The 21770-nt window shown below is 40.5% G+C and overlaps 2 protein-coding genes across 2 annotated transcripts in view; both read left to right on the plus strand.

Annotated features, from left to right (window-relative positions):
- Window positions 1-21770, plus strand: part of LOC308077758 (BRCA1-associated protein-like) — an 801007-nt gene that overhangs the window by 763938 nt on the left and 15299 nt on the right. The window lies entirely within an intron of this gene.
- auh (AU RNA binding protein/enoyl-CoA hydratase) lies at window positions 1440-16322 on the plus strand. The gene is made up of 10 exons (XM_080419932.1): window positions 1440-1722; window positions 2288-2355; window positions 4277-4364; window positions 5293-5379; window positions 5738-5830; window positions 6614-6670; window positions 12283-12470; window positions 13406-13456; window positions 14802-14849; window positions 15264-16322. The coding sequence occupies exons 1-10, from the start codon at window positions 1497-1499 to the stop codon at window positions 15339-15341; spliced, it is 984 nt and encodes a 327-aa protein (XP_080276058.1). The 5' UTR covers window positions 1440-1496; the 3' UTR covers window positions 15342-16322.

Genomic DNA, 21770 nt, shown 5'->3' on the forward strand with positions numbered 1-21770 from the left:
TAAACATTTAAACCAGTGGTTTTCAACCTTTTTCATGCCAAGGACCCCTAAATTGATATACATTTGGCCGCGGACCCCCATCTGAAAATGTTTTGTGCCAGGGACCCCCAGAAGCAAAGATATCAGTTAATTTTTGCTTTAAAGATATAAATATTCAAAGATATGCACACTTTTTCAAGGTTTTTCAAAAATAGCAGATCTACAAGCTCATAGCGTGGCACTCGGAGCTTGTATATCTGCTATTTTTGAATAGCCCCTGGTACTCCCTCAAGGACCACTGGTGGTCCCCGGACCACTGGTTGAAAACCACTGATTTAAACCCATTAAGACCGTAACACATCTGTGCCATTTTAAGATTGTTTGGCTATTCAAAAATAGCAGATCTACAAGCTCATATGCACTCTGTGCCGCGCTATGAGCTTGTATATCTGCTATCTTTTGTGGGGGGAAATCGTGAAAATATGTGCAAATCTTTGAATATATATATATATATATTATTTTTTTTTACTCAAATCTTTGCTTATGGGGGTCCCTGGAACAATATATTTTCAGATGGGGGTCCGCGGCCAAAAACATATCATTTTGGGGGTCCTTGACATGAAAAAGTTTAAGAACCACTGATATAGGCTATGTATATATATTTTTTAAACTGTTAGGAAGGTGTTTTTATTCTAGTTATTTAGAATTATTATTCACAATTAAGTGCTATAATAAATCAAGTATCAGTATTGAAAAGTTTCTAAATTAGTTAACTCCAAATTAGCTCAAAAACTAAATAACCATAGTAGGGTTTCTTTCTTTCTTTCTTTCTTTCTTTCTTTCTTTCTGTCTTTCTTTCTTTCTTTCTTTCTTTCTTTCTTTCTTTCTTTCTTTCTTTCATCTATTCTACACCCTTCTGTTTTATATAATGCAAATAGATAGAACATGATATTCCCTAAATGTCTTTTATTTGACTCAAATGATTTTTGTAACAAACTGACTGAATCTGCTTTAAGTATCCTGAAGCCATAAGTGTGTAATAAAAAGTGTAACCTTTTATTAAATGTAATTAATAATAATTATTATAAAAACCCATAAAGCTCTCTGATAAAAGCCATGCCATCTAGTCACGTGTTCCAGAAACAACCCACGTGACTTAACTCGGTTCAAAGTTGACTGCAGTGTTTGTTTTTTTTAAGACAGAGACCCGTTCACTTTGCGGGATGAACATCCGCTCTAGCAGCGGATACGGAAACGGCCTGCATACACATATGTGTGTGGGTCTAAACGTACCGGATACAGTAGGCGGGCTCTAGACCGGATCTGAGCTTTTAACAGCACATAGACACACGTCTTTTTTCTTTTTTTTTTCAGCCCACCCCCGGGGGCTGAAAATAGCCGATCTACAAGCTCACAACGCGTTGCATCCGCAACGCGTTGTGAGCTTGTAGATCTGCTATTTTCGTGCCAAGTACTCCCGGTTCTTCTGTGGAGTGTGTGTGTGTGTTGTTGACAGTATGGCGGCCAGACTGTTCCTGCGGTCGTTGCGCTGCTCTCCCTCCTCCGTGAGGAGAGAGCTGGTGGATGTGACCCATTATGCGGGCTTATTGTGTGGTCCTGGTCCCGGTCCCGGTCCCGGTCCGTTCCCCTCCTCCATGCTGGGCCGTCCCGCAGCGGCCCGTCACTACAGCTCCGACTCCAAGGACGACCTCAGCGTCCGGTACCTGGACGGACCAGATACAGGTTCAATTGTTGACTATTGTTTTTAATTATGTTTATGTTTTATTTTATTTGACTTTTTGCTATTTGATTTTATTAGATTTTATTAGATTTTATTTGATTCAATTTTTTAAATTTTATTTTATTTTCAACCAGATTCAGGTTGAATTGGCTATTGTTTTTGTTCATTTTTATATATTATATTATATATTTTTACATTTTATTGATTATATATTTCTGTGTGTGTGTGTGTGTGTGTGTGTGTGTGTGTGTGTGTGTGTGTGTGTGTGTGTGTGTGTGTGTGTGTGTGTGTGTGTGTGTGTGTGTGTGTGTGTGCGTGCGTGTGTGTGTGTGTGTGTGTGCTGTCTGGAGAAGCTTGAACGTGTAATCTGATTAATTATTAATGAATTGAAACATGTGTATCAATGTTTTATTGATCTAGGTGAAATGTCATGGAGCATTACCTCATAGTTACTGTCACCAGTACAGTGTCAGTGGACACCTGACACCTGTCACTCTGGACGGTGTCTGGTATCAAAGGTGTCGATCAATCAATGTCTTATTGTTATGTTTCTGTCTTGTCTTCCAGGCATCGTGGTTCTGGGTCTGCACAGACCTAAACAAAAGAACGCAATCAGCAGAAACCTGGTGAAGATGGTGCGTTGAATCGATCAAACCTGTTGATTAATGGTTACTGTTTACAAACAAAACTAAGTGCAGACAGATCTATAAATCCATTTAGACAGGGAACGCATCTGTGTCATTTTAACATTTATTTGGCTATTACCCATTTGCCTTACCCATTATCCCTAAACTTCTTTGACATTTTTTTTGTACTATTTTTAAAAACATTTTCAAATAGTTCAAATAGCCGATCTACAAGCTCACAACGTGTCCATGTAGATCGGCTAGTTGAACTATTTGAAAATGTTTTTTAAAAAAATGGCAAAGAAGTTTTAGGGCTAAGGGGTAAGGCACCGGGCGATGACTCTGTGTAACCGGTGTAGTCTTTATCTCTGTGTTGTGTTGAACTGGATTAGACTGGACCCAGGACTCTCTTTGGAGACGATCTCCATTGATTCTGACAGAACGACACAAAACACACGTCTCCAAGTTTTAGTGTGGCTCTAGTGCATGGACTCCTTTCTAAACAAAGTCAAACAAACACACGGTATAAGTCATTTGCAACTCCAACTCTATACAGAGAAGATGACAAAAGACACCCACCTCGTTCCAATACGGAAATACACAAGGAAGAGGTGGAGGTGTGGCAGGACATTTATACAGGGGACAGAAGGAGGGGACTTACAGGAGCTGGGACCACTAATGCACTATGTCAGTGGTTTTCAACCTTTTCCATGCCAAGGACCCCTAAATTGATATACATTTGGCCGCGGACCCCCATCGGAAAATGTTTTGTGCCAGGGACCCCCAGATGCAAAGATTTGAGTTAAAAATGTTCGCTTTAAAAAATATAATATGTTCAAAGATTTGCACACATTTTCAATATTTTTCAAAAATAGCAGATCTACAAGCTCATAGCGCGTCACTCTGTGCCGTGCTACGTGCTATGAGCGAACACATTTTGCTGGGGACCCCCTGGTACCCCCTCAAGGACCACTGGTGGTCCCCGGACCACTGGTTGACGACCACTGCACTATGTACTATTAATTATTCATATGGAGAATGGAGTCAGGTAGAAGCACTTATTCCATTTGTATAACATTTTGTGTGATTATATAACACTTATAAGTAACATCTGCATGTAGGCGGTTGTAGGGTGATGGCCGTCCACAGTACATGGGGCCAGATACGGTGTCCTCCTACACTACAGCGACAGAGCAGCCCTATCTAGGGATAGCACAGCTCTCCCCATATGGGGGAGCCGATATGAAAGGTTCCCTAATAAAAAGAGCCTGCCCCAGTGTAGCCTGGTAGCCAACCGCACCTACCTGGCCATCCAATATCAGAGGTCAATAAAAATAAAAATAAAATGTATTTACTGTATATATGCCCACATACTTATTTATCAATAGTAATATTATACATTTATTATACGTAGCCTGCGAGTTAGCTCTGGCAGATACACTGGAGAGGTTACATGCATTGCTCATTCTATGTGGCTGTTTACAGCGTCATGCAAGATCCATACGTCATACACTGACGTGGCAATCAGCTGTCCAATTGGGCGGGTATTTAAGTCACTTGAATCAGGAGTTCCATCCGCTTGTGTGTTCTGGTTTGTTGTCATGCGGCGTTTGCTCCCACCACCACCCCAGCACCACCAGTGGGCTCTGCTATTGGTCTGTTCCCCATGGGGGGGTTGTTATTATATATCTATCTCCCTGCTTTTAATGGTTTAATGATGGTTGTCTGAATTGTGCTGAGCAGGGAGAATTTTTTTTAGCAGAGCCTGAACGCCAAGATAAAAGTTTCAATATATTCCGTCTATAATATTGTTTCAATATTTTCGGTCTATAATATTGGTTCAATCTATTCGTGAGTTATCTGACCGAAATACATTTATCTCAAGTGCATGTTTTTATGACAAAGTGTTTGTTTGTGTTTGTTTTCTCAGATGTCAGAGACGGTAGAGAGCATAAAGAAGAATAATAAAGTGCGCAGTGTGATTATTTGCAGCCTGGTGCCTGGTGTGTTCTGTGCAGGTATGTACTGTTCCCTTTGCTTTGAAGAGTTCATGCTACAGGCTGAACACGTTACACAAACCATTAAAATGGGTTATTAGTTCCTTAGAGCAAGGGTTCCCAAACTTTTCAGGCCGCGACCCCCCCCCCCCCCCCCAAAAGAATCATATTTGAACTGGGGACCCCCCACCCTGACAAGCACTTGGAATTGTAGGCATTACATTTAGTTTGACTCGGTTCCACAGATACAATGTTTGCCTCTTTCTCAATTTGGCCAATTTTGTATAAAAAAGGTCTTAAAAGTCATTAAATTGGAACATTATAAATGTGCAGATACCCTGTATACACTTATACTGTATGTTGGTTTGTTTACTGTTGAGTGAGAAAACAATGTTGCACATTAAGATAATCATCTGGGGACCCCCCCCAAATAATTTGGGGACCACCCCTTGTCATCCCCGCGCTATGAGCTTGTAGATCTGCTGATTTTGGAAAAATTTGTGTAAATCTTTGAATATATATTTTTTCAAGCGAACATTTGTAACTTAAATCTTTGCTTCTGGGGGTCCCTGGAACAACATATTTTGAGATGGGGGTCCTTGGCCAAATACATATACATTTTGGGGTGCTTGACATGAAAAAGTTTGAGAACCACTGACATAGTAACATAAGTTTTTTCAATAGACAGTTTTTAGAAGACATTCTAAAAAGACATTTTGTAGAATCGGCTTCAGGTCTTAATGGGTTAAAAGTCTGCGTATGGGGGACTGGCGTATCCGTGCGCCTGGTGTAGCCGCTATCATTGATAATCAATTGGATGTAAACAAGCGCGCTGTACGCAGCACCACGCATACGCTCACTTTGAAAGGTCTGTGTGTAGATGGGCCGTTGGAGTATGCACGTTGGGTCTATTATATTCAAAACATTTTCTTGTAATGGTTGTTTGCAGGAGCAGACCTGAAGGAGCGAGCCAAGATGCAGCAGAGTGAAGTGGGACCGTTCGTCTCCAAAGCCAGAGGACTTATTACAGACCTGGGTAAGGTCACATGGAACCGCCCTATGCTGGGATGGTGGCTCACAATCTACAAGACGTGAGCTTGTAGATCTGCTATCTTTGGTGTAGAGTGGGGGGGGAGGGGGACAGCGTAGCAAGTACAGTTGCAACTCAGGTTAGTTTTACTAAGTACAGTAAAGTTTTAGTGATTAAATTAATGCATTCTGACATTCTTAATGCATTTCCACTGTTTTTATTGTTGGTATTGTTCAGTAATTTCTTTGTATATAAATGTTTTTATGTCATCTGTATTTATTTATTTATATGTATATATATTTATATGTAATATATAACAATTGTCAGCTCTATGTTCCTGTTGGTTGTTGTGGTGTGTCTGTAGGGAACCTGCCCATGCCCGTCATTGCAGCCATAGATGGAGTAGCGTTGGGTGGAGGGTTGGAGATGGCTCTGGCCTGTGACATCAGGATCGCATGTAAGATACCACACATTTATTACTATATATCTCCTTAAAAATACATGTTCTCATACCATGTAAGATACCACACATTTATTACTATATATCTCCTTAAAAATACATGTTCTCATATCATGTAAGATACCACACATTTATTACTATATATCTACTTAAAAATACATGTTCTCATACCATGTAAGATACCACACATTTATTACAATATATCTCCTAAAAATATGTTCTCATACCATGTAAGATACCACACATTTATTACAATATATCTACTTAAAAATACATGTTCTCATACCATGTAAGATACCACACATTTATTACAATATATCTCCTAAAAATATGTTCTCATACCATGTAAGATACCACACATTTATTACAATATATCTCCTAAAAATATGTTCTCATACCATGTAAGATACCACACATTTATTACTACATACAGTATATCTCCTGAAAGACATGCTTTCATACCAACAGAACAAATGTTTTCATCCATAACGTTTAAAAAGAATGACATGGTCACTGATGAGACACCATTGCATTATGTTAAAATATGGACTCAAAAGGCAGACTGTTTCATAATTATAATCATTTAATATTTACCATTTGAGTACATATACAGCTACCTGCTCACATGATATCAAAGTGATGATTATAAAATCAACGGCTCATTTGAACGGGACATGATTAAATAGTTTTACAGTTGTCCTTTCTAACGTTTGCTAAGGTGACCCAGGTTGTGTATTATTAAATTAAATAGTTAATAACTGTTCTCTTCATCACCTCCAGCCAACTCTGCAAAGATGGGCCTGGTTGAAGCCAAACTCGCCATCATTCCTGGAGCAGGTAAGGTTACCTTCAGGATGTATTCTACACAGACAGTAAAATGTTCACTTCTTATTCATGCTTTTGTAACTCACTAACATCGACCCATTCAATCCTGAACGCATCTGTGTCACTTTAGATTTATTTGGCTATTCAAAAAATAGCAGATCTACAAGCTCATAGCTATGAGCTAGCTTGTAGGTCTGCTATTTCTTTTAAATCATGAAAATTTGTGCAAATCTTTGAATATTATTTTTAAAGCGAACATTTGTAACTCAAATCCTTGCTTCTGGGGGGGGGGCTTGAACAACACATTTTCTATATCCTAACAGTATGTTGCTATATCAGTGGTGCATGTCAAAGACCCCCAACATTATATGTATTTGGCCGCGGACCCCCATCTCAAAATATATATATAAATAAAGAAAAACATCACATGGATGCAACTGGGACGTATCATCAGTGTTGTAGCCTGGGGTCATAGGGTGTTTCGGGTCTCGCAACAACATACACCCTCACCCAGGTGACCCAGCCAGGGTTGATCAAGCCCCGACTTACGTCCCAGTAGCTACCCACGGTCAGTCCTATAGAGACACACGGCCGGAAGCGGAAGGCCTACAAATTCACGCCCACTTTTGAGATAGCGCCGCTACTCGAGGTCCGTTAGAACGATGAACTGCAGCTGCCAATGCATTCCCTATGAGAGGATATGAGAGTTAGCCTACTTTTAAAACATTAACTGGAGACAATATTGATTTAAATAAAAATATGTTTCCAAATGTATGGATTGTCTTTGTCAACATATCTTCTTGTTTTCTTAATAGTTGATGTGTTTCACATTTAATTTGCCACTTTAACGAGTTACCCATAATGTTAACACAGCAGAGGGTAGACAGCAGACAGACACGTTGTCGCATTTCAGTGACATCACTGTCTTTACGAGCGCCGAGCACCGACCAGTGGCGTACCCACTGTAGAGGCAGGACAGGCGGTCCTAAGATCTCGCCTCCCCTAGAAACCCCAAACAACCCGAAAATCATTCATTCATTGCGTCATTGCGTGCTTAATGTCCCCAAAGTCACGCATCCAACAAGCTTTGAACCGAGCAGATTGGACCTTCTGTTCCAGAGATAATGACCAAAACCTATTGAAAACGGCCAATTTCGCCGGTTTTCTGGGTATTGAAAACCTCAAGGGATGCGTCTGTGACGTATATACCATGCGACCACTTAAACGTAAGATTTCAGAAGCTAGAACTTTTGACACACTGATGGAATATATTATAGTATATTGTGGCTAGTATATCGAGATGACAGATATGGGATAAATTAAACAAATGGGACAGTTTATTAGAACACAAAAAAATCGCTACAGCCTCAGTAGTTAACCAGTGAAATGACGGTATTTTACAATGCCTCTCATAGAGATTGCATTGAGAGCTGCAGTTCATCGTTCTAACGGACCTCGAGTAGCAGCGCTGTGTCAAAAGTGGGCGTGAATTTGTAGGCCTTCCGCTTCCGGCCGTGTGTCTCTATGGGGCAAGACAGGGCCACTCAGTTCGCTTCTCCGGAACTACTCTGCCGGGACTCGGGGAGGCTCTGGCACGCGGAGGGACTAGGCTCTGTGGGTTGTCTCCTGGCCGGGCTCCTCCTTCGTCTCACCAGGTCCAGGACCTGAGCGCTGCGCCAGATCCGGTGCACCGCCCCGATCCAAACATTTCATTCTGGCGTGATGGTTCCTTGGGCCGTGGTGGTACTGCAGGCTCCCCTTGCGGATTGATTGAATGGCCCGCCTAAAGGCCTCACCGCGGGTTTGTTGGGCTTCTTCCTCACAGAAGACACAGTCTGGGGCTGTGTCTATATATATAAATATGTATATATATATATATATATATATATATATATATATATATATATATATATATATATATATTACATTTTTTAGTTTTTTTTCTCAAAGATTTGCACAACTTTTCCACGATTAAAAAAACAAATAGCAGATCTACAAGCTCATAGCTCGGCACTCGGTGCCGAGCTATGAGCTTATATATCTGCTATTTGTTTTGAATAGCCAAAGAAATCTTAACTCTCTCAGTGCCAATGAAATAAAAAAATTATTGCGAACTGTGCCAGCATTTTCTTTTTCTTTTTTCAAAGTAAAAAAAAAGTGCTTTCAGTTATAAGTTAAACAAAGAGTGGATGGAGCTGCAAATCTTCAGATAATGATATCTTGGGTTCTGAACATGTTTTTCCAAAAATAATAATAATAATAATATATATATATATATATATATATATATATATATATATATATATATATATATATATATATATATATATATATATATATATATATATTTATTTTTTTTTAACTCGGGATTTTTCGTTCTGGCACTGAGGGCATTCAGAAAAAACTTTGGATAACTCGGGGCTTGGCACTGAGAGAGTTAAAATGACACAAATGCGTTCCCAGTCTTAAAAGCGACGCGTTGTGAGCTTGTAGATCTAGTGTTTTCGAATAGATTGAGGGCCTTGTGGGTGGTGTCGTGGTGATTAGTATTTTGAAATCTATTGTGTGTGTGTATTCAGGAATCCAGCCCCTCCCTATGAAAACACAGGTAGAGAGACGTGTGTTGTTGAGATGAGTGTTGAGTTGTGTTGAGATGTGTGTTGAGATGTGTGTTGAGTTGTGTTGAGTTGTGTTGAGATGAGTGTTGAGTTGTGTTGAGATGAGATGTGTGTTGAGTTGTGTTGAGATGAGTGTTGAGTTGTGTTGAGATGAGTGTTGAGTTGTGTTGAGATGAGTGTTGAGTTGTGTTGAGATGAGTGTTGAGTTGTGTTGAGATGAGATGTGTGTTGAGTTGTGTTGAGATGAGTGTTGAGTTGTGTTGAGATGAGTGTTGAGTTGTGTTGAGATGAGTGTTGAGTTGTGTTGAGATGAGTGTTAAGTTGTGTTGAGTTGTGTTGAGATGAGTGTTAAGTTGTGTTGAGATGAGTGTTGAGTTGTGTTGAGATGAGTGTTAAGTTGTGTTGAGTTGTGTTGAGATGAGTGTTAAGTTGTGTTGAGATGAGTGTTGAGTTGTGTTGAGATGAGTGTTAAGTTGTGTTGAGATGAGTGTTGAGTTGTGTTGAGATGAGTGTTGAGTTGTGTTGAGATGAGTGTTAAGTTGTGTTGAGATGAGTGTTGAGTTGTGTTGAGATGAGTGTTGAGTTGTGTTGAGATGAGTGTTGAGTTGTGTTGAGATGAGTGTTGAGTTGTGTTGAGATGAGTGTTGAGTTGTGTTGAGATGAGTGTTAAGTTGTGTTGAGTTGTGTTGAGATGAGTGTTAAGTTGTGTTGAGATGAGTGTTGAGTTGTGTTGAGATGAGTGTTGAGATGAGTGTTAAGTTGTGTTGAGTTGTGTTGAGATGTGTGTTGAGTTGTGTTGAGATGAGTGTTGAGTTGTGTTGAGATGAGTGTTGAGTTGTGTTGAGATGAGTGTTGAGTTGTGTTGAGATGAGTGTTGAGTTGTGTTGAGATGAGTGTTGAGTTGTGTTGAGATGAGTGTTAAGTTGTGTTGAGTTGTGTTGAGATGAGTGTTAAGTTGTGTTGAGATGAGTGTTGAGTTGTGTTGAGATGAGTGTTAAGTTGTGTTGAGTTGTGTTGAGATGAGTGTTAAGTTGTGTTGAGATGAGTGTTGAGTTGTGTTGAGATGAGTGTTAAGTTGTGTTGAGATGAGTGTTGAGTTGTGTTGAGATGAGTGTTGAGTTGTGTTGAGATGAGTGTTAAGTTGTGTTGAGATGAGTGTTGAGTTGTGTTGAGATGAGTGTTGAGTTGTGTTGAGATGAGTGTTAAGTTGTGTTGAGATGAGTGTTGAGTTGTGTTGAGATGAGTGTTAAGTTGTGTTGAGATGAGTGTTGAGTTGTGTTGAGATGAGTGTTGATTTGTGTTGAGATGAGTGTTGAGTTGTGTTGAGATGAGTGTTGAGTTGTGTTGAGATGAGTGTTGAGTTGTGTTGAGTTGTGTTGAGTTGTGTTGAGATGAGTGTTGAGTTGTGTTGTGTTGAGATGAGTGTTGAGATGAGTGTTGAGATGAGTGTTGAGTTGTGTTGTGTTGAGATGAGTGTTGAGATGTGTGTTGAGATGAGTGTTGAGTTGTGTTGAGATGTGTGTTGAGATGTGTGTTGAGTTGTGTTGAGATGAGTGTTGAGTTGTGTTGAGATGAGTGTTGAGATGAGTGTTGAGTTGTGTTGAGATGAGTGTTGAGTTGTGTTGAGATGAGTGTTGAGTTGTGTTGAGATGTGTGTTGAGATGTGTGTTGAGTTGTGTTGAGATGAGTGTTGAGTTGTGTTGAGATGAGTGTTGAGTTGTGTTGAGATGAGTGTTGAGTTGTGTTGAGATGAGTGTTAAGTTGTGTTGAGATGAGTGTTGAGTTGTGTTGAGATGAGTGTTAAGTTGTGTTGAGATGAGTGTTGAGTTGTGTTGAGATGAGTGTTGAGTTGTGTTGAGATGAGTGTTAAGTTGTGTTGAGATGAGTGTTGAGTTGTGTTGAGATGAGTGTTGAGTTGTGTTGAGATGAGTGTTAAGTTGTGTTGAGATGAGTGTTGAGTTGTGTTGAGATGAGTGTTGAGTTGCGTTGAGATGAGTGTTGATTTGTGTTGAGATGAGTGTTGAGTTGTGTTGAGATGAGTGTTGAGTTGTGTTGAGATGAGTGTTGAGTTGTGTTGAGATGAGTGTTGAGTTGTGTTGAGTTGTGTTGAGATGAGTGTTGAGTTGTGTTGTGTTGAGATGAGTGTTGAGATGAGTGTTGAGATGAGTGTTGAGTTGTGTTGTGTTGAGATGAGTGTTGAGATGTGTGTTGAGATGAGTGTTGAGTTGTGTTGAGATGTGTGTTGAGATGTGTGTTGAGTTGTGTTGAGATGAGTGTTGAGTTGTGTTGAGATGAGTGTTGAGATGAGTGTTGAGTTGTGTTGAGATGAGTGTTGAGTTGTGTTGAGATGAGTGTTGAGTTGTGTTGAGATGTGTGTTGAGTTGTGTTGAGATGAGTGTTGAGTTGTGTTGAGATGAGTGTTGAGTTGTGTTGAGATGAGTGTTGAGTTGTGTTGAGATGAGTGTTGAGTTGTGTTGAGATGAGTGTTGAGTTGTGTTGAGATGAGTGTTGAGTTGTGTTGAGATGTGTGTTGAGTTGTGTGTTGAGTTGTGTTGAGATGAGTGTTGAGTTGTGTGTTGAGTTGTGTTGAGATGTGTGTTGAGTTGTGTTGAGATGTGTGTTGAGTTGTGTGTTGAGTTGTGTTGAGATGTGTGTTGAGTTGTGTTGAGATGTGTGTTGAGTTGTGTGTTGAGTTGTGTTGAGATGAGTGTTGAGTTGTGTTGAGATGAGTGTTGAGTTGTGTTGAGATGAGTGTTGAGTTGTGTTGAGATGAGTGTTGAGTTGTGTTGAGATGAGTGTTGAGTTGTGTTGAGATGAGTGTTGTGTTGTGTTGAGATGAGTGTTGTGTTGTGTTGAGATGAGTGTTGAGTTGTGTTGAGATGAGTGTTGAGTTGTGTTGAGATGAGTGTTGAGTTGTGTTGAGATGAGTGTTGAGTTGTGTTGAGATGAGTGTTGAGTTGTGTTGTGTTGAGTTGTGTGTTAATGTGTTGGACTGTGTGTGTTCAGGTGGGACGCAGCGTCTGCCCCGGGCCATCGGCGTGTCCCTGGCCAAGGAGCTGATCTTCGCGGCGCGGGTGGTGGACGGCGTGGAGGCCCAGCGCGTGGGCCTGGTCAGCCACTCCGTGGAGCAGAACGACAGCGGAGACGCGGCCTACCTCCGCGCTCTGGAACTGGCCCGAGAGTTCAACCTTCAGGTGAAGATGACACCGTTTACAGTTTAGGCATTTAGCAGACGCTCTTAATCATCCAAGGACACAAGATAATACATCATAATACATCATAATACACATAATACATCAAATGCATAGAAATAGTAATCTAATAATAAAGTAATACATAAGTAAACCAAGAACCTATCATCAGCCTCCATTGAAACTATACACACTATAGAATGCCAGGTCTACAATGACAATGACACCGTTAAAAAAAAACTTGTTGAATCCACGCGGCCGGGACGGTTTAACCAGGCTAAAGTAAAACCCGTCCAGAAGGCGTTCCGGCGAGCCCTGCTTTCCCACAGAGTTGTAGTAACACGCCCCCTTTCTGTGACGCACGCGGAACAGCTTCGCCCACATTCCAGTAGGACAGCACTGCTCGGAGCTGGCATTGCCTAACGGCTCGCTCGGCGGTGCCTCTCGTTGCTCAAGTCCGCCAGAAACGGCGCGCCGCCGACGTTGAAAGAGTTTTTTTGGTCAACTACTTCCTAACTTAATATTAGTTTGTCTGTTTTCACCAAACGGGCCGAAACCAAACACTTTGCCTAAACCTAACCTTAATCCTAATAAAATAATTATTGTATGAAAAATAAATAGTGCGACGAGAAGGATTCGATCCCGAGGCGCGGCACCCCGCGCTATGAGCTTGTAGATCTGCTATTTTTGAAAGATTGTGAACATTTGTGCAAATACGTATTTTTTTAAAGCGAACATTTGAAACTAAATGTCACAACAAATGTCTTAATTTTTCTGGAAAACTATTGTTGCTATATCAGTGGTGCTCAAACTGTTTCTTTTCAAGGACCCCCCAAAATGATGCTTTTGGCCGCCGATCCGCATCAAAATATGTTGTTCCAGGGACATGTTTTTATGTCATTTGTGTATTTTAATGAAGTGGTGTCATTGTGTTGCAGGGTCCAATCGCTATCAGGATGGCAAAACTGTCAATAAACCAAGGAATGGAGGTATGAACATGTACACCACTGTGCCTCACATACAGTGATGAAAGTAACTAAGTACATTTACTTAATACAGTATACCTTTTGTTATACTCAAAAGGTCCCAAAAGTTTTTTGGAAAAAAATATTTAAAAAATCATTTTCACGATTTAAAAAAAAATAGCAGATCTACAAGCTCATAGCGCGGCACTCGGTGCCGCGCTATGAGCTTGTAGATCTGCTATTTTTTGAATAGCCAAAGAAATCTAAAATGACACAGATGCGTTCCAGGTCTTAATGGGTTAACCACTTAACCCTGTATTATACTTTGTTGTACAACAGTGCTGTACAAAAATAGGGAAAATTGCCGATCTACGAGCTCACAACGTGTTGTGAGCTTGAAGATCTACTATGTTCCCTTTTAAATAGTCGTTCATTCATCCTAGTTGAGGCAAAAGTTTGAATGAATATTGATTTGAAGTCATAATATTGGCCCTGCCCTACTCTGATGCATGGATGTAGGACTATAGCAGCGTTGTGTGTATTCATCTACAGCGTACATGGGCAACTGGCGGCCCGGGGGCCACATGCGGCCCCCACCTTCACCTAACGCGGCCCCGCAGGTTAATATCAGAATAATGATTATATTATATGATTTCAGCTGTTATGATTCCTAACATGCAAACATGACCCGCTGTAATTACTTCAGTCTATATTAGTAGCTTAATGACTAGTATTAACATTCTATTGTCTTTTTTACTTCCAATGTATTTAGTTCAAAAAGTAAGTAAGGATAACTAAATGCATTTGAAAATAAATTAAAATGCTACTTTTCAGGATTCCAATTAAAAAATAGCACAAAAATAGCTTGTAGATCCGCTATTTTTGCTACTTTTGTGTGACATAGAATGGCGAAGTACGGCATTAATTTACGAAAAAAGTTAAAATACGAAGATAAGAGGTGTCTGCCCAACAGTATATGCCGTGTGTCACACTGGTTGCGAGCGTCATACTGGTTGCAAAACCCATTCTGTCAGGTCTCGCTAGGGCGCGCAGCACTAGCCAACACACAAGAGGGGGTTGGGGGTTAGAGGTTAGAGGGGGTTGGGGTTAGAGGTTAGAGGGGGTTGGGGTTAGAGGTTAGAGGGGGTTGGGGTTAGAGGTTAGAGGGGGTTGGGGTTAGAGGTTAGAGGGGGTTGGGGTTAGAGGTTAGAGGGGGTTGGGGTTAGAGGTTAGAGGGGGTTGGGGTGTGCTGAAACCAGAGCACCCCAAAACAACAGGTTGAGAATTGATTGCATGAAACAATCACCTGCATCCAGTCTCAATGAATGAGTTAAATGTGTTAAAGTGATATTATATTCATGTCCTTTAGGTTGACCTGGCTACAGGATTGGCCATTGAAGAGGCATGCTACGCTCAGGTAAGTGTTAATCCACAATAAAATAAAAGTGTGTCTTAAAGGCACACACGCACACGCATGCACACGCACACACACGCACACACACACACACACACACACACACACACACATTTTTTATCGTGCAGTCCCTTACTTCGCAAGTAGAAAGTATAAAATAAGTGTTAATTGAACAGTAATTCAAGTAGAAAGTAGAAAATAAGTGTTAATTGAACAGTAATTCAAGTAGAAAGTAGAAAATGACCTGTACTTGCCTCTGAGACCTTAGTGTCAACCCCTGTAACTGATATCTCTCTCTCTCTCTCTCTCTCTCTCTCTCTCTGTCTCTGTCTCTGTCTCTCTCTCTCTCTCTCTCTCTCTCTCTCTCTCTCTCTCTCTCTCTCTCTCTCTCTCTCTCTCTCTCTCTCTCTCCTAAAGGTGATCCCGACCAAGGACCGTCTGGAGGGTCTGGCCGCGTTCAAGGAGAAGAGACCCCCCCGCTTCAAGGGAGAGTAAGGGGGTCCCGGCCCGCTTTGTCACCAAGCACTGCCATCCAATCAACCAGTGCCCTTTCAGGGGGTCCGTTCCAGATCCGAGGGTGGATGGACCCGGCTGTGAGCGGTTTGAACTGGTCCTGAGTTCAGGATATAACGCACGTGAACCCGGACGTAGGCGTGTGCCATCGTAGACACGCCTTTCCGAAGAAAAAAAACAACAACGCGGAAAATAACTACAGATTTCAAAAAGCTAAACCATCCATCCACCAGCTGTTCTGCCCATATTATGTTTCATAACTGTAAAAAGAAAAGAAAAACTTGAAACCTAGCATCACTATTTGTGAGCGGAAAGTTCGCTGAAAATAGCCGTATCTATAAGCTCAGGGCGCGTCGTGAGCCTGTAGATAAGGATATTTTTGGAGAAGAGATCTGGGGTAAAGGGGGGGGGGGGTGCCGGTCAACGTATAGAGGGTTTAACTGTTTATTCAATGAGAATCGAGGGTTGGATATTTTTTTAGAGCTGTGCCATTATTGTTGCTGTGACGAATTTAGTTTTGGAGACAGCCAGCTTGCCTTTTACTGACAAATAATAGTTGATACTGTTATTAGGCATAGAAATTATATAAAAATATATACGATTTATGAATGACCATGAAGTCCTGTGAAAAGATGCAAATGAATAAATACTACTAATAAACGCATTGCTTTTGAAAGATTGATGATTAAAAATGCTGCTGATGAAGATGTGGATTTTAATTTGCTAACTATAAATATATATTTAGTCTCTTTTTAGGGTTAGGCCAATGCACCCAATGTCATGTAAGCATCCTCATTCATTCATTCATTAAACAATGTTTTTTTCTTTTGTTAAAGGGGTTACTTTTGCAAACAATATTCCATTTTTCATATTATTTCAAAACAAAAACATGTTGGTGAAAACTCATGTTAAAGCAGCACTATGTCACTTTTTTTGTAATTAATAAAATGTAATTGTGTCCAATCTGTATGTTAGAGTATGTTAATACAATATAACTATACAATCTGTATGGTAGAGTATGTTAATACAATATAACTTATACAATCTGTATGTTAGAGTATGTTAATACAATATAACTGTACAATCTGTATGGTAGAGTATTTTAATACAATATAAATTATACAATCTGTATGGTAGAGTATGTTAATACAATATAACTATACAATCTGTATGGTAGAGTATGTTAATACAATATAACTTATACAATCTGTATGGTAGAGTATGTTACAGTTTTTCACAATTGTTAACACACAAAAAGCCATGTACTAATCGCTCCACCCAATTTGGCACTACTTCACACTCCCTTATCTGCATTAGACTCTGACTTTCCTTCTTTACACTCTGATGTCAATTACATTATCACCTTGTTGTCCAAACACTACACACAATGTTCAGTTGTTGCACACACTTCTCACGTAAAATCTCAAAGCATCAATCTACAACACACCTTGTTGTCCAAACACTACACACAATGTTCAGTTGTTGCACACACTTCTCACATAAAATCTCAAAGCATCAATCTACAACACACCTTGTTGTCCAAACACTACACACAATGTTCAGTTGCTGCACACACTTCTCACGTAAAATCTCAAAGCATCAACCTACAACACACAAATAGTCAAATCTCTAAACATTCAGGTCTGGTGAGCAATTTGCACCACCGGGCTGCTCCAGTGCGTGAGTGGTTCCAGGACCACCCACATTTTTCCGTTCTGTACCTTCGACCTTATTCTCCTTTCCTGAATCCCATTGAGGAGTTCTTTTGAGCTTGGAGGTGGAAGGTAAATGAACGGAACCCACAGAGCCGGGTCCCACTGCTCCAGGCCATGGAGGAGGCTTGTGGCGACGTCACTGTTAGGGTGTGAATCTTCTGCTATCTCACGATTCGATTCGATTCCGATTCTTTTCCGATTTTTTCAAAACAAACTATTCTCGATTAGTAAAATATGTTTTTTTCCAATTCAAAATCGAAAAATGTCATTATACAAAAATCGTGAAAATCGATTGCAGCCCTAGTCACTGTTGAGGTCTGTCAGGGCTTCATGCGCCACTCGAGGCGTTTCTTCCAACGCTGCTTGGACAGGGAGAACATTGCCTGTGATGTGGATGAGGCCCTCTGGCCAGACATGAACCGGAGGCATGATGCCTAAATCATGTAGAGAAATAAAACATTTTTGGCTGCATATTTGTGTTTTGTTTTATGTTTGACTATGAAAAAAGTAGGCCTACACTGAGTCATTTTACAAAAGGAGAAATGGCTCATTCTCCAGAGTCATTGTCATTCATATGGTGTGTTCCATTTATATGATGATGTGTTATATGATGATTGTGTTTTCAATTTTGCCCTGCAGTGTGCTGTAAATGTTTGGTAGTGTGCAGCACATGCTTAGTTGTGTGTACTGTAATGAATGATATGTGTCATTTGAAAATATGGCTGTGTGTACCAAATGAAAACACGAGTTCCATTTTGTGAACAGTTAAGAGATTTGATGGCAAAGAGTCATCTTGCAAAGGCAGTGTAGGGTTTAGCATTTTGTGTGAGGTTTTCAGTTTTGTGTGTGAGGTTTTGAGAAACGTGTGTTAACAATTGTGAAAAGCTGTAATACAATATAACTTATACAATCTGTATGGTAGAGTATGATAATACAATATAACTTATACAATCTGTATGGTAGAGTATGATAATACAATATAACTTATATAATTGGGGTGGTTGTATTTGGTCTCCCTGCTCTTCTATTGAGACATTTAGATGGTGTCAAAGGTCATGTCTCACCTAGAACAGGATCTGACACAAATTCTGACCTGATGGTCAAGATTCAGATTTCTCCCCTGAGCAAAAAGGCAGGCTCTATTAGCTCAATGGTAAGAAAAACTTGCGCAGGAAACCGTGTTCAAATCCGGGATCGAAATTGCAAAGGTACATCATAGTGCGACTTTAAATTCATTTAAAGTATTGTTTTTGCTTTTAATTAAAATAGCACAGACTAATGTTAGTGTATTTTTTATCCAGGGGTCCTAAAGATCTACTGCTTCTACTTTCGGTACTTTTAAGTATATTTTGATCCCAATACTTTTGTACTTTCACTCAAGTAAATTTTGAATTCCGGACTTTTACTTTTAAAAGAGTATTTCTACATTGCAGTATTGATACTTTTACTTAACCCATGAAGACCTGGAACGCATCTCTGTCACTTTAGATTTCTTTGACTATTCATAAATAGCAGATCTACAAGCTCATAGCGCGGCACCGAGTGCCGCGCTATGAGCTTGTAGATCTGCTATTTTTGGAAAATCGTGATTATTTTTTTTTTATATATCTTTAAAAAAAATTGTCAGGATTTAGAAAACATTTTTTGAATCGGCCTCAGCATGGCTTAAATACAACATTTGACTACTTTTTCCACCACTGGACTTGGGGAATGGATGTGGGGGAGGGGGGGGGGGGTTTAGGGTTTAATAAATACCACAACTGGTTCAACGGATCAAAATGAATCCAGTCCAGTCTGTTGTACAGGATACCAGCCTCTCCATGCAGGACCAGGTGCTGCCGACTATACTAACACCACACACACAACGGAATTACTGGCTACAACCTGTGTGTGTGTGTGTGTGTGTGTGTGTGTGTGTGTGTGTGTGTGTGTGTGTGTGTGTGTGTGTGTGTGTGTGTGTGTGTGTGTGTGTGCGTGTGCGTGTGTGTGTGTGTGTGTGTGTGTGTGTAAATAAGGGCCTCTCTGGTAGTAGTAGTTGGCCGTTAGGGTCCCAGTTCAGAGCTTGCATGCAGACCTGCCTGTGGCTTCGGTCTGCGGTGTGTGTGTGTGTGTGTGTGTGTGTGTGTGTGTGTGTGTGTGTGTGTGTGTGTGTGTGTGTGTGTGTGTGTGTGTGTGTGTGTGTGTGTGTGTGTGTGTGTGTGTGTGTGTGTGTGTGTGTGTGTGTCTGTCTGCAGGGGTTAGGGGTTTCCGGCAGATGTCCCCTCCTCCTGCGTGGGGACAGGGGGTGATCCCACCACCACGAGAGGGAGAAGAGGTTGCGTAAAAAAAACACAAACATCAGAAGTGTGTCTGCCCTCTGCACTCTGAAACTAAGGGCTTGTGGGTGAGACGGAGCCATGATGGCACACACAAAGACAAAAGGTACAAAACAACGTCCCCATTAAGCCAAGGCCACCTCAGTGACATGATAGACCCATGTGACAAAGACCCTTCTCTGCTCTTGCAGAGGACCCTCGTGCTCTCCTATAGCGGGGGGACCCCGCATCTTCTGGGTGTGCATCAGACAGCAGGGGCCTCTCAGTGTGAAAGCACCCGTGTGACCGTTTAGAAGGCAGATTTGTCATTTGTGTGCTTAAGCGCGACACTGACGCCACCCAGTGGCAGAACGGGAGAACTGAACCACTTAAGCCCTATCATGTTGACTAAATCCTTATTTCATATTCCAGTTAGACATGCATTAGGCCACAGACACCCATGTTTTCTTTACAACTTTATGTATCTTTTTTTTTCCAGATTTAACATGGGGATAGCATCAACAATGTGGTCCCCGCCCCCCACCAAGGCACAGTACAGGAGCAAGCCCATATACAGAACGAAAAAATAAAACATAAAACACTATTGGGGGGGAGAAAAACATAAAAGAGACACAATACAAGTTATATATACTATACGTACAGTAGTAACAGTTATAGTCACCACGACGTTTGATCATAATCATACGTATAAAACACATTAGCGGGACAGTCCCAACCTCCTGGCACAGCCGCTGGCCCAAGATCCAACCATAGATACACAAACCTATTGATATCATGTGAGTGTCCGGTTCTTGACATAACTTATAGAAGGAGACCATGTAAAATGGTATTTCTTTAGTGTCCCGGATCCAGTGTATCTAATACATCTTCTCCTCAACCCACTGGAGGAAGGAAGGTGGTGTTATAGTAAGAATGAGGCATTACACTATACATGAACAAAGGTTGTAGCGTTTGTCTGATGTTTTGTGGCCTTGTATTCAGTGGAGAGTAGAGGATACCCCAACAATGACAGTGGATTGGGATCAATCGTCATATTGTTGTTTGTGTCCTTGTGTTGTGCATGTGATGACGTGTGTGTAAACGTGTGTGTATGTGATCCATGTCTCTGTGTTAGTTGTGTTCAGTAAAGTGTTTGTTATGTATGTGATCCATGTGTGTTAGCTGTGTTCAGTAAAGTGTTTGTTATGTATGTGATCTATGTCTCTGTGTTAGCTGTGTTCAGTAAAGTGTTTGTTAAATGTATGTGATCTATGTCTCTGTGTTAGTTGTGTTCAGTAAAGTGTTTGTTATGTATGTGATCTATGTCTCTGTGTTAGCTGTGTTCAGTAAAGTGTTTGTTATGTATGTGATCCATGTCTCTGTGTTAGTTGTGTTCAGTAAAGTGTTTGTTATGTATGTGATCTATGTCTCTGTGTTAGCTGTGTTCAGTAAAGTGTTTGTTATGTATGTGATCCATGTCTCTGTGTTAGTTGTGTTCAGTAAAGTGTTTGTTATGTATGTGATCTATGTCTCTGTGTTAGCTGTGTTCAGTAAAGTGTTTGTTAAATGTATGTGATCTATGTCTCTGTGTTAGTTGTGTTCAGTAAAGTGTTTGTTATGTATGTGATCTATGTCTCTGCGTTAGCTGTGTTCAGTAAAGTGTTTGTTAAATGTATGTGATCTATGTCTCTGTGTTAGCTGTGTTCAGTAAAGTGTTTGTTAAATGTATGTGATCTATGTCTCTGTGTTAGTTGTGTTCAGTAAAGTGTTTGTTATGTATGTGATCTATGTCTCTGTGTTAGCTGTGTTCAGTAAAGTGTTTGTTATGTATGTGATCCATGTCTCTGTGTTAGTTGTGTTCAGTAAAGTGTTTGTTATGTATGTGATCTATGTCTCTGTGTTAGCTGTGTTCAGTAAAGTGTTTGTTATGTATGTGATCCATGTCTCTGTGTTAGCTGTGTTCAGTAAAGTGTTTGTTAAATGTATGTGATCCATGTCTCTGTGTTAGCTGTGTTCATTAAAGTGTTTGTTAAATGTATGTGATCCATGTCTCTGCGTTAGTTGTGTGAGTGTCGAGATTTACTTCCTGCATGTGGGTTCCACCCTTTTACTTTTTTTAAATTCAGAAATAGCTCATCTTCAAGCTCTAAATTTGCATCATGATGCGACACGTTGATGGCTTGAAGATCTGATATTTTCAGCTATTGGTTCTACGATAAAGGGCTTAAGTGGTTACGAAAATGCCCACCCCCAATTTTTAGAATGCTGAACTTATTCACTACTCATTCAATCTATACATACATAAGAAATGTAGTTGTTGAATCATTTACTTGTCTCATACCCCCCCCCAACTTTAGTTAGCCTACTTTGTAGATTTTGATTATTATTACAAAACAAAAACA

Source organism: Gymnoscopelus braueri (assembly GCF_963280865.1).
Source record: "Gymnoscopelus braueri genome assembly, chromosome: 22".
Lineage (NCBI taxonomy): Eukaryota > Metazoa > Chordata > Actinopteri > Myctophiformes > Myctophidae > Gymnoscopelus > Gymnoscopelus braueri.

What these genes read in the sequence shown, in the direction of transcription:
- auh (XM_080419932.1), top strand. Translation starts at nt 1,497, where the DNA reads ATGGCGGCCAGACTGTTCCTGCGGTCGTTGCGCTGCTCTCCCTCCTCC. An exon ending in CTGTGACATCAGGATCGCAT is followed by an intron (nt 5,831 to 6,613) that starts GTAAGATACCAC and finishes CATCACCTCCAG; the next exon opens with CCAACTCTGCAAAGATGGGC. An exon ending in AAGAGGCATGCTACGCTCAG is followed by an intron (nt 14,850 to 15,263) that starts GTAAGTGTTAAT and finishes TCTCTCCTAAAG; the next exon opens with GTGATCCCGACCAAGGACCG.